The sequence below is a fragment of the Ictidomys tridecemlineatus genome, chromosome 6 (assembly GCF_052094955.1).
Source record: "Ictidomys tridecemlineatus isolate mIctTri1 chromosome 6, mIctTri1.hap1, whole genome shotgun sequence".
NCBI classification, from domain to species: Eukaryota; Metazoa; Chordata; class Mammalia; order Rodentia; family Sciuridae; genus Ictidomys; species Ictidomys tridecemlineatus.
In genome coordinates this window covers 18,611,366-18,627,107 of record NC_135482.1, presented here as the reverse complement: position 1 = coordinate 18,627,107, position 15,742 = coordinate 18,611,366, and the positions used below count along the sequence as shown (strand labels likewise).

The window sequence follows — 15,742 nt, the reverse complement described above, 5'->3', positions numbered from 1 at the left end:
CCCATAAGATTTGCACCAGGGCTAAGGATCAGCACCTGTGCTAATACCAGTGTCCTACCATAAAGGTTTTTTTACATATTTTGTCACTCTTCCCTATGGACAATGGTAAGTTATCATAGTTTTCTGAGCTGAGAAAAGCTATAATTTAATAGCAGTAAGGAAGAATCAGGAGATAATAGGAACCAATGCCACAGGACATATGAAAGAAAAAAATTTCAGTTTAATCCATGTTCTACAAAGAATCAAATTTTACCCCAAGCCAATATTTCTTACCAAAGTTATACTGGGGTACTCAGAAACAAAAGAGTAAGTATGAACAACCATATTGCAGTACACAACTACTAGAAATTTCAATTTTGCAAATCAAGTAAGTAGATTAAAAGGGGAAATAACATATTTGACATACCAGCGTGCAGTAGAATGTGCAGACCACCCCAGTTGCCACTACCGCGCCCCACAGATCAAATCCTGTGACTGTAGAAGAAAAGAGCATGCATACATAACTGAAATATGCATAACAACACTTCTCAAAAATTATCATGGAGGAACATGATCTCACTGACTGAGAACCTACCTCTATACCCACTTGCCTAAAACTAGAAAAAAAAATCTCATGTCACACAAATTATATTTGATGAGTTAATGGACATGGTTGTAAATTCTACTCTCAGACACCATACCCAGATCCAACATTTGCTAAGTTTAATATGTAGAAAAGCATGTATGTTGTATCTAATCTATGAAACTGATACTGTGAAGTATCTGTTCAGACTGAAAGGGGTCAAGATATTTACTATGTTTCCCCAGTAGACGTGGTTCAGATAGACATATGATTTTGCCAATCCTTGAAAGATACATGCTTATTAAAATGGGACTTAGATGGAGAAAAGTCTATATAGTTTGATCCTATTTATCTGAGAAGTGAAGCCTTTGTTACATTTTTGAAATGGAAGGATAAAAATCTAAAACAAACAGAAAAATTAGCTACCAATGAGAGAGGAAGGAAACTGAGTAGAGGAGACAGGTATATAAACAAATTTAACTTCTCTGAACATATTTTGGTGTGTAGATATAACTTTAGAACCGCATACATATTCTATATAATTATTAAAAAATGAAATTAAAAAATAAACTACTTCAAAGTGAGAACAAAATGAAATAAATCGAACCTAGTTATATATCAAGTTTGTGACATAAACACACAAGACTTTAAAACAGTAATTTTTATAAATCCCTTCTGGGACACAAACTACAAAGAACAAAATTTTAACCATTTTTTCCATCATATTATTAGTTACAATATTGGAATTTTTATTCATCCTCAATAGTTCTCAACTTTGCACAATAAAATCACCAGAGGAAATTTGTAAATCCCAATGACTGGGTCTCTCAATAGGCCAATTAACTCAGAATTCTGGGGTTAGAAACCCAGGCATAAATATTTTTAAAAGCTCCCCAAGAGTGTGCCAAATGCACAATCAAGGTTGAGAAATCAAGAGACAACCTGAAGAGGCCTCTGCTAAAAAAATTGGGACAGTATCAGCATCAATAATAATACCAATCCATAATGGTATGAAATAACATCCAATCTTTAAGTCATAAATTCATAATGATAATATTTTTTAAATCTAAGCCCTTAGGAGGACAGCAGGAAACCAATTTATTGTATTTTATTTATTTGAGGATGTTGGGATTGAACCCAGGACCTTGTACATGCTAAGTATGTGTTCTACCATTGAGCCTCAGCCCTGCAACTTATTAATTTTAAAATTGATAAGCAAGGGGCTGGGGATGTGGCTCAAGCGGTAGCGCGCTCGCCTGGCATGCGTGCGGCCCGGGTTCGATCCTCAGCACCACATACCAACAAAGATGTTGTGTCTGCCGAGAACTAAAAAAAAATAAATATTAAAAAAAAAATTTTCTCTCTCTCTCTCTCCCCTCTCTCGCTCTATCTAAAAAAAAAAATTGATAAGCAAGTAATAAGACATTTTTCTGCCTTTCCTGAACAAAGTATTTTTCAGAATAACCCAATAAAAAAACAAGATAAAGTTTCTCTTTAGATAAGTGTTTCTTTTAATTAATAAAGAAGAAATAACAGAATTAGAATGTCCCATTTTATAAGCCCTAATTAACTAATAAAACTATAGTTTATATACATCACCTAGGAAATATTTTCAAAAGGTTGCACTGCAGTCTAAAATGCAGCCTGAAATCTAACTACTACTATTTACAAGAAAATCCAAGGACTTGAGAAACATTAAACCTGATATGTGAGCAATCAGTAAAATAAAAATCCTGGAAAACTTGATAGAACAAATAACATAGTTTCTGCAAAAGATAAATATCAAGGGGATAAAAAAGATGAAGTAGGTTATTAATTAGAGAGACTTGAAAAAGAGCTTCATACTCTATTCAGTAAAAACTGACAGAATGGGAGAAATAGAAACATCAGTAGCTATATTTCTAAATTTGAAGTAATTGACAGAACAAGTTTCCAAAAATCTGCTAAGATACAGAATATTTGAAAAACATTATTAACCAACAATCACACAATACACATTTTCTTTTCAGGAGCACGTGGAATGACAGAAAGAGAAACCATATTTGGGGCCATAAAGCAAATTTCAATACATTCTGAAGGAATAAAATCATAATAGTTCTCTCACTAAAACAGCATTAATTTAGAAATCCATAACAAAATAATACATTATAAAATTTCCAAGTATTTGAAAATCAAGCAACACATTTCTTAATAATTCATTGATAAATTGTAAGAGGAATCAGAAAATACTTTTAACTGAATGATACAATAAGAATGTAAACTTTAAAAGTCTGTAGGATGCAGACAAAGCACTGCTTAAAAAGAATGCAAACTTTAAATTGTTCACATTATAAAATAGGAAAATTTTAAAACCAGTGACATAAATTTCTACCTTAAGAAGCTAGAAAAGTTAAACTTGAAATAAGCAAAAAAAAAAGATATATCCAGAAAAATGATTAAAAATGTATCTTAACAGTCACAGGAATAATTAGAATGGCCATTACTAAATATATAAGCAAGGATAACAAGAGGATATTCCAGACAATTTAGTGACAACTAAGTTGGTAAATTAGAAAGATGAATGAATTTTCTAAAAAAACACAATTCATCAAACTTTATTCCTAAGAATTAGGAAGCATTAAAAGCTATATTTAATAAAGAAATTGAATCCATAAACCAAAATCTTTCCACAGAAACAAACAAACATCAGGTCCAGATGCCTTCACTGTAAACTCTATAAAGCATTTTAGAAAGAAATACATAACTTTATAAAAATTCATTCAAAAAATATAGAAGGGAGCCAGTCATGGTGGGGTATGCCTGTAATCCCAGTGACTTGGGAGGCTGAGGCAGGAGAATCTCAAGTTCAAAGCCAGCCTCAGCAAAAATGAGGCACTAAGCAACTCAGCGAGACCCCACCTCTAAATAAAAATACAAAATAGGGTTGGGGATGTGGCTCAGTGGTTGAGTTCCTCTGAGTTCAATACCTGGTACCATCCCCCCAAAAATATGTAAGAGGGAACACTTCCCAACTCATTTATGAAGCTAATATAGCTGATACAAAAATCTGACAAAGAGGGCCGGGGTTGTGGCTCAGCGGTAGTCTGCTTGCCTAGTAAGTGCAAGGCCCTGGGTTAGATCCTCAGCACCACATAAAGATAAATAAAATAAAATATTGTGTCCAACTACAACTAAGCAAACAAACAAAAATCTGACAAAGACATTATGGGAAAAGGAAACTTCAGAGTTCTCATGAACTCTAAAAATCCTTAACAAAATATTAGCAAATTGAATTCAGTAATATGTAAAAAGGACAATACCTTATGATCAAGTGTGGTTTATCCCAAGGAGGCAAAACTGATTTAACAATCAAAAGTTAATCAATGTAACTTCCAACATTAACAGTGCAATAAGAAAAGGAAGAGAACTACGAGGCAGAAAGATTAGAAAATAAGTAAAAGTGTCTCTGTACATGAAAAACATAAAAATCCTAAGAGATCCCAGCAGCTTGGAAGGCTGGAGAAAAGTATTTGAAGTTTAGAGCCAGCCTCAGCAATTTAGCAAGGCCCTAAGCCACTTAGTAAGACCCTGTCTCAAAAATCAGAAAATTGTAAAAAGGGCTGAGGATGTGGCTCAGTGGTTAAGCACCCCTGAGTTTCATTTCCTGGTATCAAAGAAAAAAGAAAGAAAGAAAAAGAAAAAGAAAGAAAGAAACAGCAGCAAAAGAAATCCTAAGGGATCTCCATAAATGAACTTGAATTTAAAAGTAAATTTAGCAAGTTCTTATGATAGACCATAAAAATCAACTGCCTTTTTATATAATTGCAATAAATAGTTGAAAATTATATTATGAAGCATACTATTTGTAATAGTATAAGAATCAGTTACCTAGGAATAAATCTGAAATCTATGCCCAGGACCTAAATATCAAAAACTACAAACCATTACTGCAAGAAATTTTAAAAGACCTAAGTAAATTGTTGGATCACCGTATAACCTATTGAAAGAATGTCTGCTTCTGTCAAGTGTCAGTTCAAGTTTTCTGTCCATCTTTTACTAGATTATTTGTCATTTTAAATTTATGAGCCAATAAGCTCAACAACAGTAGTCATCAGAAAAAAAAATACAAACTAAAACTACAATACAATAACATATAATACCTACTAGAATGGCTAAAATGAAAAAAAATTAATTCCAAATGTTTGCAAGTAGGTTGAATGACTGAAATTCTCACATAGTGTGGAATGGGATGTAAAATGGTACAAACATTTGGAAAGCTATTAGTCAATTTCTCCTAAATTTCATACATATACCTAACCTGAGTTGGGTCAGAATAGATGTATGTTTAACTTTACACCACTTTCACGAATTTCTTTTCCAATAAGAATGAAAATAGATGTCTAAAAACAAAATACACACACACACACACACACACACACACACACTCACTCACACAAGCACATGCCCCACACACGGTGCCAGAATGTTCTTGGCATCCTTAAAACTGGAAACAATCAGATGTCCATCAGTTGGGGAGTAAATAAACAGATTTTGGTAAATGAAATACCACTAGCAATGAAAAGGAATGAACTATCAATACATGAAGCAACATGAATTAATTTCAAAACATTGTGCTAACTGAAGAAAACAGATACAAAAGGGTTCTATATATTTCTACTTAGATAAAATCTAATGCCAGGGAAAACTAATTTATGGTCATAAAAATCAGAGAGTAGTTGCTTAGTGGGGTTTATTAGAAAGAGGCAAGAGCAAAATTTCTGGGATTCAATGATGAAAATATTCTAGATCTTGAGCTGGATGGTAGTTATGGGACGGTGCACAACTGTTAAAATTCACCCAACTGCATACTTATGCCCTATACATTTTATTACATATAAACTCTATGATCAGCTCTGGACATGAGAATGCTTTATTAAGCTGGTTTTCAATTTTAGAAAAAAGATAAATTCAACAGATATATCAATTAATTGCAATTATACAAGCCTTATTTGGATCCTGATTCTAATAAACACTGAAAAAAATCAGGGAAATCTAAACACTGACTTAATATGAAATTAAGAAATTAATTTTAATGTTTTAGATATGTTGATGGTACAATTCTCTTTTAAAAACAAGCCCTTGTTTTTAAAAGACATACTGAAGTATAAATGAAATAAGATTTCCATTTACAGCAAAATAATCTAATGAGGGAAATAGAGAGTGAATTAAAATTGACCATGAGCTGATAATTATTAATGTAGGGTGGTGGGTACATTAGGATTCAATGCACTATTCTCCCTATTTTTTTTAAGCTTTCATGTTTGAAGCTTTCCATAACACCAAAAGAACATTAAAAAAGGTTTCACCTAAAGAATATTGAATTTCAATTCAGTTAAATGATTTTTTACTTAGCTTCTGTTGCACACCAAATACTGTGACTATGTCTTTAAAACTCTAACATCTTTAATTACACTTAAAATAAATAGGTAACTTATGAAGTTTATAGCTCAGTTCTTGACATTGGAAATAATCCATTCCTGATGTGGGTAATATTGACACTGAACATGCCTGGCATTCAGAGTTCAAGAGCAGGTTCTATAATGGAACTTTTCTTTTATATTGATACTGTTGCACTTTGTAAGTGTAGGTGATAATAACTATCAGATTCATCATAAAATAAAGAAAACACAAATAGGGAGTTAGTAGGTTTCCTCTATATTATATTAACTCCAGGAATTGCACCACATTCTTAACCATCACAGGGTCCACTTGTCCATTTCACAAGGAAGTTTTAGAGATAAACTCACTTCCAACTGATAAGAATTCAAAGGACATGGGGTTTCCCCCAAAGCCTTTTGAAAATATGAACCTTTGCTTTAATAAACTCTCCCAATCTCTCTGTTTTTGTCAACTCAAATCTAGAGTCTAGGGAATCTGTTGATCAATATGATCTTCATAGGTATTTTATGATAATACTGTAACCATCTGTCTTCTTGTCACTAGGAACCCGATATTTCAAACCACAGAGCTTTCTTTTCCAATATGGACCACATTATGAGTAGAAAAGCTGCTCTCCCTGACAGATTTTACCATGCACCTGAGCAGTACACTCTTGGAAATGGACGCCAGGTAATAGACACAAAAGAGAGAGTTCAGTCATTCATGATGTAACCTATAGGAGGCGTTTGTTCTGAAGAAATGGCTGCTGGACACATCCTGGAGTGACACCACCCAGTGCCAGGCTGCCCTGTTACTAATTATAGACATTCTGGAGATATTCATCCATAAACCCAAATAAGCTAATATAGGCACTAAACCACCCTACTCCTCTCATAAAGCTAATATGGGAAACTGGAAATATTTCTCCATCTCTCCATCTTCCCAAAGAGAAATTAGGGCTTACTGAAAATTAATCCTAAACTGGGAGTTATGTGATTGGGTGATCTAAAATGTACCTTGATTCAAAGCCAGGGCAGGAGCATAAATAACAATTCCAGTATAAAGGATCTAAGAGGGGAAAAAAAAGAAACTCAAATGAATTATATATTAACTACAAAATAAAATATTGATTATTCCTGTAAAGTCAATTATGAATTAAAACAGCAGTTTCAATATATCTAATAAAATTCAAATAACTTGAAAAATGTTAAGTAAGTTTGTTCTTTGGTGGTATAGTCACACAAAAATCATTTATGAGCAGATTTTTACAAAAATACAATTTTTAATGTGGTGATTTGTGCAAATGTTCACTGACCCACCAACTCAAACTTAAAATAAATTTCCCTAGGTTTAAAACAATAACGAAAAAAAACTATAACTTTAGAAGAGCTCTTAATCTCCAAACTATTGCTAATCACCATCTAATTAATGTTTTAAAAAGTAACATTTTTAAAAAGTATCCAGTTTAAAGGTTTAAGTTTGTGTGTTCATTAATTAGACCAAGTGTAAATTTGCACTAAAAACTCTGAAAGCCAACAAAAGCCACAATCCATCTTTTTTATATTATTTTTCATTTATTTGCATTCAACTTATATTTATTGACCTGTGTACACTTGTTGGGTGAATTCAGTCTTTCTCAAAATATCAGTTTCACTGCATTGATCTTTTAAATATATCACACACAGGTTAATACCAAGAGTATTCCATAAAAACACATTATAGTAAAAACATATTATGTACCATCTGAATGTTTGATCATACTGCATGTAGTATATGGAAATAAGTCCTATAAGTGGGAAGTGATAAATATCTCTTCTTTTTGCAAGACTGAGCCAGCTTTCCAAAGTCATTATTCTGTCCAAGCTGAAGATATGAATGAGACAGGCTGCCTTCCTAATAATGGTTGCCACTTCTTATTTCTGTTGACATTTTTAACATAAATATATAGAAGATTTCAGCAGTTGACAAATGCAAGCTACCAGTCTTCAGCTCTGTATCAGAATCCCTGCTAGATCCTAAAAAGCACTCTTTTACTCTGCAAGTATTAAGAATGGATAAATTTTAAGTGACATAATTTGCAAAGATATAAAATGGAATGGAGTTAAATAACTTAGAAAGGCACTCTGAACTGCTGGAGCAAATGCTTCAGAAACGTTTGATTGGAGAAAGAGTATTGTTATTAGGAATAAGAATGAAAACTCCTTCCTCAACCTGGATGGGCGAACTCAGGCTTTAAAGTGCTTAACTGCCAAGAGGAAGATGGATGTAAATGATGAGACAATGACTATGAAAATCCTCCAGCAACCGGATGTAGAGTAGGAAGTAAAAACATATCACTGACTGCATGGCAAATCCTTGCTTTCCATTTGTGTCAACCAGTAAATCTATACTTGCATAGTCTTGAATTACTGGATTGTGTATCTGTCTTTAAAAACTCCTCCAGAGCTTGTGATTCTACTGCTTTGCACTCTGAGGGACTGCTTCAGTTGGGTCTTAGAGTACAATATTTTAAAGAGCACTGATCCTTTTCTAAAGTATGCTTTCAAACAAATAAAATTGTTTCCTAATGTCTTACTATCAGTTTTTTTTCATATTTATTGCACAACATGTTGAAAAAAATACTGTGAGACATAAAACTTGTTTTCCCTTTGTTAGAATTCCTATTGTCACGGACCACAGCTCCCTCAAATATCTTTGCCATCTAGTAATGCCCTTACTGTCGGCTTGGTTGAGCAGGAAAGGGGAAGCTCATTTTCCTAAAGCAACATAGCTGTTGCTTGATCAACACAATATTTAAATTCACTTAAGTCACTCCCATTTTCACAAAGTAAAGCATGTGCTGCAACACCGTTTCATAATTTTTAGGTTTAATATTTCATACTAGTAAAGTTTTTTTCTTTTTCATTTTCTCATATTTTCAACCTCTCTTTATTCTCATGTTTCCTGAGTAAGGCTCACTCAAATGCCATGGATAAGAATATTTTATATGACAAGAGAGAAAATAAATTAATGGAGAGCTACTTACTGTTTGAACAATGAAGAGGACTGTTCCACAAAGTCGAACACATCTGTTAAATCGAAGTTCTAAATACTATTGCCAGAAAAAGAAAAATAGTTATTATGTGAATCTTCTGAACGCGTTTTTTTTTTAATCAGCAGCTTAAGAGGTAAAGAGTTAGAAATCTGAAGCAAATTTATGATGACTGATTTGTATCCTGTGTTTTTATTTTATTTAATATTCTTTTCATGAAGCAAAATTAACTCTTGGTTTAGAGTATAATTCAATGGTTTTTAACACATACATATTTATGTGATCTCCATCATAATTGGAATAAAAATAGCTCTATCACCCCCAGAAAACTCCCTCATGCTGCCCCTTTATGGTCAAGACCTTCCCAAATCTCTAAATTCTGTTAATCATTGATCTGTTCTCCATCCCTAGTTTAGCCTGGAAAGATTATAAAAACGGTCACTAAATGAAATATATTCTGTTGTTTTGTTTTGTTTTAAGAGTAAGGAATCTTGTTCTCTCCTTTCTCTTAGCATCCACTCTGTACATTTCCTTTGATTCACTTGGGGAATCAACCCTTTCCTATAGTAGATAAAAGTGATGGATCTGTCAGTTAAGGTCCCCAGCCTCTTTTGAGCAAGAAGTCACATGATGCCACTACAGCTTCTGAGATTCTCCTCTCAATGGAAGAAGGTAAGATACAAAGACTGAAAGTGATTGGAGCAGACTGATCCTAAGGGTGGGGTGGGGCCAGTGGCAAAAGGAACCTTATGTTTCTGTCCTTACCAAGACCTACTTACTCTTGTTTTTTATTCTGTTTAATGAACTACCCTCATGTCTTTGTGCACACGTGTGCGCATCGCGCACACACACACACACACACACACACATCTTTTTTTTTTTTACTTATAGCACCTGTCAGATTCTGTTCAGAGCCAACAAACAACCCTGCCAATTTCTCCTACCCTCCTTGAAATCTACTATATCTTATAATATAATCTGCTTATTTCCTATACTATGTAGTATATTACAGAGTTATAAAGCAGAGCTGAAGTCCAATATATTTAACCTAAATAACATGACTCCACACAGAGACAAGTTTAAGGCTGACAACAGTCTTATCATATTCAGGGGTAAAAAGAGGAAGGAAAACTAGCATTAGATAATAATCAGAGGAAAGACATCTGAGATTTTTACTCCATAATCACAGCTAACATTATAGAGACTTGCTGTGTACATTTTCCTTCCAATAACTCTGTGAGGCAGGAACTCTGTATAAGCCCATGTTAGAGAGGAGGACGCTGGAGCTCAGAAAGGACACCAAGACTGCGACCTAATTATTGACAGGCCCAATGCACAAACTTATAGTCCTCAGTGTTGGGATAACCACACTAAGTAAGCAATCTGACCGGGTGTTTAAGACTTCTAGGTAAATAGGTGACACTGACAAATAATAGGACCTTATAAAAGGTAACAAATACACAGCTCATGTGCAAGGACTTTGGGAACAGAGTTCCAGCTACTGATCCAGTCCCACTCCTAACTCATGAGCTTGAGGCAAGCACTTTCCAAATTTCTGGTTCTTTCTCTTGAAAATGAGGATTATAGTAACTATTCTTTCCTTTATTAGTTTGTGGGGTTTTGGAGACTATCCAATGATATAAATGGATGGTGAAATAACTACGCATTCGAAAATAGTATGTTAAGAAGCTAGTGGAATCTAAATCCATGAACTTTGTCAATTACATGTATCAAATTCATTCAAGGACTTTTTAGAAGACATTTAGAGACTAGAAACAGGGCAGCATTGTTTCTTCAGAATTCTTTTAGTAAATCTCTTATGTGTCTGTGTGTGTGTGTGCGCGCGCACGCGCACATGCACACACACACACAGACACACACACACACACATATATATATATATATATATATATTATATATATATAAATAGATATAGTTTTCCCCTAAAATCAGCTGATCCCGGAAAATCAATATGCCCATATAAGACCAACTCAAGCTGAGCACAGTGGTGCACACCTGTAATCCCAGCAGTTCAAGAGGCTAAGGCAGGAGGATCCCAAGTTCAAAGCCAGCCTCAGCAACTTAGTGAGACCCTGTCTCAAAATAAAAAATAAAAGATGCAAGAGATGTGATTCAGTGACCAACTCAAGACAGAACCAAGAAGTCCATCAATAGTCTTGGTCAGCCACCAGTAGGTTACTAGACTGCAGAGGAAATACCTGGAGACCCAACCAGGAGCCCAAGTCACTATGCAGTAGGCTTAGAGAATTGCTCTAGGGTTTCCAGACTAACTTTGGACACTATGACTTCTTCTTTTTCTTTTCTTTCTTTCCTTCTTCTTCTTCTTTTTTTTTTTTTTGGTACTGAACATTGAACTCAGGGGCACTCAACCACATCCTCAGCCCTATTTTGTATTTTATTTAGAGACAGGGTCTCACTGAGTTGCTTAGCACCTCACCATTGCTAAGGCTGGCTTTGAACTTGTGATCCTTCTGCCTCAGTCTCCTGAGCTGCTGAGATTACAGGCGTGTGCTACCATGCCTGGCCAACCTCTTTTAGTAGAAATAAATGATAAAAAAAAAAAAAACAAAATAGAATTTAGGACACTCAGATTTAGCTAGATCCCAAAAGATACTAAAGTAGTGATCGATTGAATTAGAGTCCTCAAATGTACTTCTTGCTTGTCTATGGTTCTGGAAGTTGCTAAACACCTATCAGGTATATATTTTGAAGTCAGTGATAAAATAGAGATTAGAAATGCTTAGTAACAACCAATTTTATCTATAGAAATATAAGTAGGGAATGATTTCATATCTGAGCAAGAATGCCAAGGTAACCATCACTCAATGTTACACTGCACATTCTGTATAAGTAACTCCACCTCTCAGCATTAAACTAAAAAGTATTCCACAGGAAACCTATGATGTGATCAATCGATAGGAGCACAGCATTTTGTCTAACTTACCTGTCCCTGATTGCCTAGTAGTGTGGACACTCACAATGTACTCACTAGTTCATGTGTCTTATATTGCTTCCCTGGTTCTCTCTGCACTGGTATAAACCCTGCTCAGAGTTATAACAGACCCACTAGAGCCTGCAGAAGCAGCCAGTAAGTATGCTTCTAGATGTGTGTCCACTTTGTTTCATACTCTCTTACTAGCTTAACTTACTCTGGATCTCTGTCTGCAAAACAGGGATCTGAGAGTACCTCCCTTGTAAGGATTTTTGGAGTGTTGAGTCAGATAATGTATATAAAACATGTAGCCTAGTGCCTGGCATGAATTAAACATTCAATAAAAGTTAGTTTTTGTCATTGTTTAAGCTGGAATCCCTGCTCACTTAGCTTCTATCACTAGAAATGTGTGGGAAATCTGTTTCTGGTTGAGTTAACGTTGTAGCCCCAAAGAGGCATGGGTCAGTGATTATGAGAGCAGCATCCATCTGCCAAGACAGAAATCCTCTTGCCAGATTATTCAAACCCTTTCCAAGTTTTCAAGTTGGTTAACTACAGGTCAGAGCTCACAGATTTGAATGTGAAAAGGTACCATCAGGCAAAACACATGAGTGACATAGGCCAATTTTTCATAAGCTTAACGTTCCAGAATATCCTTACATCTTGAAGAAATAATGCACTTTCATGACTCTATTTGAAAACAATACCTTTGTCATTTTCTCTTTTTAGATTTTTGATAAAGACATAAATGCAGATAAGAATTTCTCTACGGTAAGAAAATAACTGTGCGAACACAAAAAGGCCTCAGTATAGAGAATTAGGAGAATTAGAGCAACGGCTGTGTACTGGAGTTCTTGTGGCCATAGGGAAGGTCGAACAAGCATCATCAGTCTTCTGAAATTTCAAAAGAATTCAGAATCTGGAATTTTATTTGAATTCTTCTCCATCATTAAATGCTAACTTAATTTTTAAAACAATATATACACAAACAGAGGACTGAATTTGGCCTGAGGCTGTGAGTTTGTCACTTCCCAGCAAAACAGAAAGTCCACCCTGCTCACTTCTGGGATGATGACTGAGCCCTTTCAGCTTTTCCAAACACAGTGACCACAGAGAGTAGGCTATGCTCTCCTGGGGTGCTTCACTCTGGATGGCATCCCTAGAGCTCAGGCAGAATTTGTCACCAACACTTCTTGTGCCCAGTCCCAACACCAGTTGAACCAGCCTCACTGAGAAGTCACCTTCCAGAAATCCCAGGTTGGAGCAAACACTTCACAGATTCTAAGACAGTAGAGGCCACGAAGAGATGCCAAGCTCTTTGGATAATGGCTTAGCAGAGAAGAAACTTCAGCCTTGTCCATGGCACTGAGGGTCAGTGCTTGGGTGAAGGAAACCACTGAAGGTACTGAACTGGGTCCCACCATTCCCTTGAGATTTTATCCCACCTTCCATTTAGTTCTCTAACATAAACCAACATTCATATTTTTGCAGAACCCTTTCCTATAGACAATTTAAGAAAACCTATACCCAGGGGGTTTGTGAAATAGAAGAAATGGTTTTCCTTAATCACTTTTCCATAGAGAGAGATGGCAAAGCTGTTTAAAACTCTTCCAGCTGTATTTTTTTCTAGTGATCCCATGAAAACTACCACCACCACTACCAGCACCACGTCGATTATGGCCAACATCTCCCCAGCAATTACTCTCCTCTAGGTACTATTCTGAATGTTACACTTTGCATCATCCTATTTAATCCTTCCAACAACTGGATGAAGTGGGTGGTATTATTTTCTTTTTGAGATGAGGAAAGAGTTATAAGAGGTTAATTAAAGAAGTGGCCCAGGTCACCCCGCTAGTAAGTGGTAAAATTTGGTCTCCTTGCAGGTACTTGGACAAGAGTTAACAGGACCTTAACAATTTGACTACCTGCCTCTCTGACTTGGTGTAAATTCTCTACCAGTCATCCTGGAAAAGTGAATGGGGGCTGAATGAGGATTTGGAACTAGGAGATTTATTTGAACATGGAGGAGCTGGGACTTTAGCAACTTAATCTCCCCAACCTCCCCCACCACACCCGGCCCCAAAGAGTTTTAAAATCTTTCCCCTTGACTGGGAATCAAAGACGCTGAAGGTAAAGAAGGACCCTAGGGAGCAACAAGTCCAATCATTCCGTTTACTTTGGAAGGCTCTTTTTTCATTGAGCTCAGGAGAATAAATCCCAAGGTTTTATAGTCATGACGACACTTTTCCCTCAAGGGAAAGGTGACAGACAGGTGATGAGACAAGGAAAGATTCTGATGTGATGGTGACCATTCATCCCCAAGAAAATTCCTCCAGGAGCCTGAAAAGTCCCCCACCTTCCCCTTTACCTCGTAGGTGCTGGTGATCCCCAGTTTGTAGAACACGGGCAGGAAGACCTCTGCGCTGATGACCACCACAAAGAAATAGGTGATGCCGAAGATGCCGTACATGATCCCAAAACGGTAGATCTCGGCGGGGGTGCCCAGGACCGTGACAGCGGACATGAAACTGGCGGAGAGGGATAGCGCCACGGGCACGGCGGTCATTCTGCGGCCGCCCATCAGAAAGTCCTTGGAGGTCTGCTGGCCGCCCCCCGCGAAGGCGTAGTAGATGCCGATGGCGGCAGAGATGAGCAGCATGCCGGCGAAGACCACGTAGTCCCACACCACGAAGGTGCCGATGTCCCGCTGCGCGCCCATGGCTTGGCGGTGGCCAGGGCTCTGCGCGGAAACTGGTGGCCCCGCGACGCGCAGCCCGAGCCCAGCGTTTTAGCTCCGCAGCCGGGGCGCTCGCTTCTATTTCCTGGGCGCCGCAGGCGTGGTGCCCTAGGGCGGTTAGACGCGTCCTCCAGGTGTCTCCCGCAGTCCGGAGCCTTGGCGCAGAAGAGAAGGTAAGCGGAGGTACCAGCTGGTAAAGGTCCCAGCACTCTCCACTGCGAGCTGCGCCCCGAAGTCTGGGACTTGGGGAATCTGCCCACCGCGCTGAGCGCTCACCAGGTGCGCGACCGGGTGGCCACGACAGCCGACGCACCAGGGAACTCGGGCAGGTGAGAACTGGAGCCTCCTGCCCTGCCGCGGCGTCCAGCGAATCCACAAGGAGCGCTCAGCACAAATTTTATCAAGTGACACCTGAAGGGACGCACCATTTAAATAAGCAGGGGACGACGGGTCGAAGGGCAATTGTCACGCCTTTAGGTTTAGCTTTCCAGTTCAACAGTCCAGATCCTCACTGGAAAGTATGCCTGGAGTTTTTAGATTGTCTTACTTGACAGGTTAATGGGTGATGCGGTTGACAACTGCAGTGCGTGAGCTGAGATCATAGTCCTTGGACAGGTAAGCAGTTATAAAGGAGAGGAAGAAGTCTGTGTTTTTATTCACCTGCGTTTTTATTCAACAAACACTTCCCATCTCCGTGCAGCCTGTAATGGAAATGGTAATTTCTGCAACATTAATAATAACAGCTGTTTAATGAGACTTAGGATATGACACATACACGCCTGAAACCTTTTCCATTAACAAGTATAATTTTTACTATTACCCTTGAGATAGGGATTATCTCCACTTTTCAAAGGAGGAAAACTGCTTTAGAAAGGTGAAGTCACTTGCCCAAGGAAATGGTGGAGATAAAGATTCTTAATGCAGGTTGGATTTCAAAGCTTGTTCTCTTAATCACAATGCTATATACTTTGTACAAATGAGTTAAAAATGTAAATATGAGTTAAAGGTGGGCACAAATGTGCACATTAAATGAAGACACCT

General features: G+C 37.1%; 1 protein-coding gene across 3 annotated transcripts in view; it reads right to left on the bottom strand.

Moving 5' to 3' along the window:
- Window positions 1–14,820, bottom strand: part of Slc5a8 (solute carrier family 5 member 8) — a 47,548-nt gene extending 32,728 nt beyond the window's left edge. For all 3 annotated transcript variants that reach the window (XM_005322367.4, XM_078052933.1, XM_078052934.1), the window contains exons 1-4: window positions 14,333–14,820; window positions 9,006–9,071; window positions 6,997–7,048; window positions 407–474 (exon numbers count right to left, since the gene is read on the bottom strand). In XM_005322367.4, the coding sequence (XP_005322424.2) occupies window positions 407–474; window positions 6,997–7,048; window positions 9,006–9,071; window positions 14,333–14,683 (537 nt within the window). In that variant the 5' untranslated portion in view covers window positions 14,684–14,820. The remainder of the gene's footprint in view (window positions 1–406; window positions 475–6,996; window positions 7,049–9,005; window positions 9,072–14,332) is intronic.
- Between the last annotated feature and the right edge of the window lie 922 nt (window positions 14,821–15,742).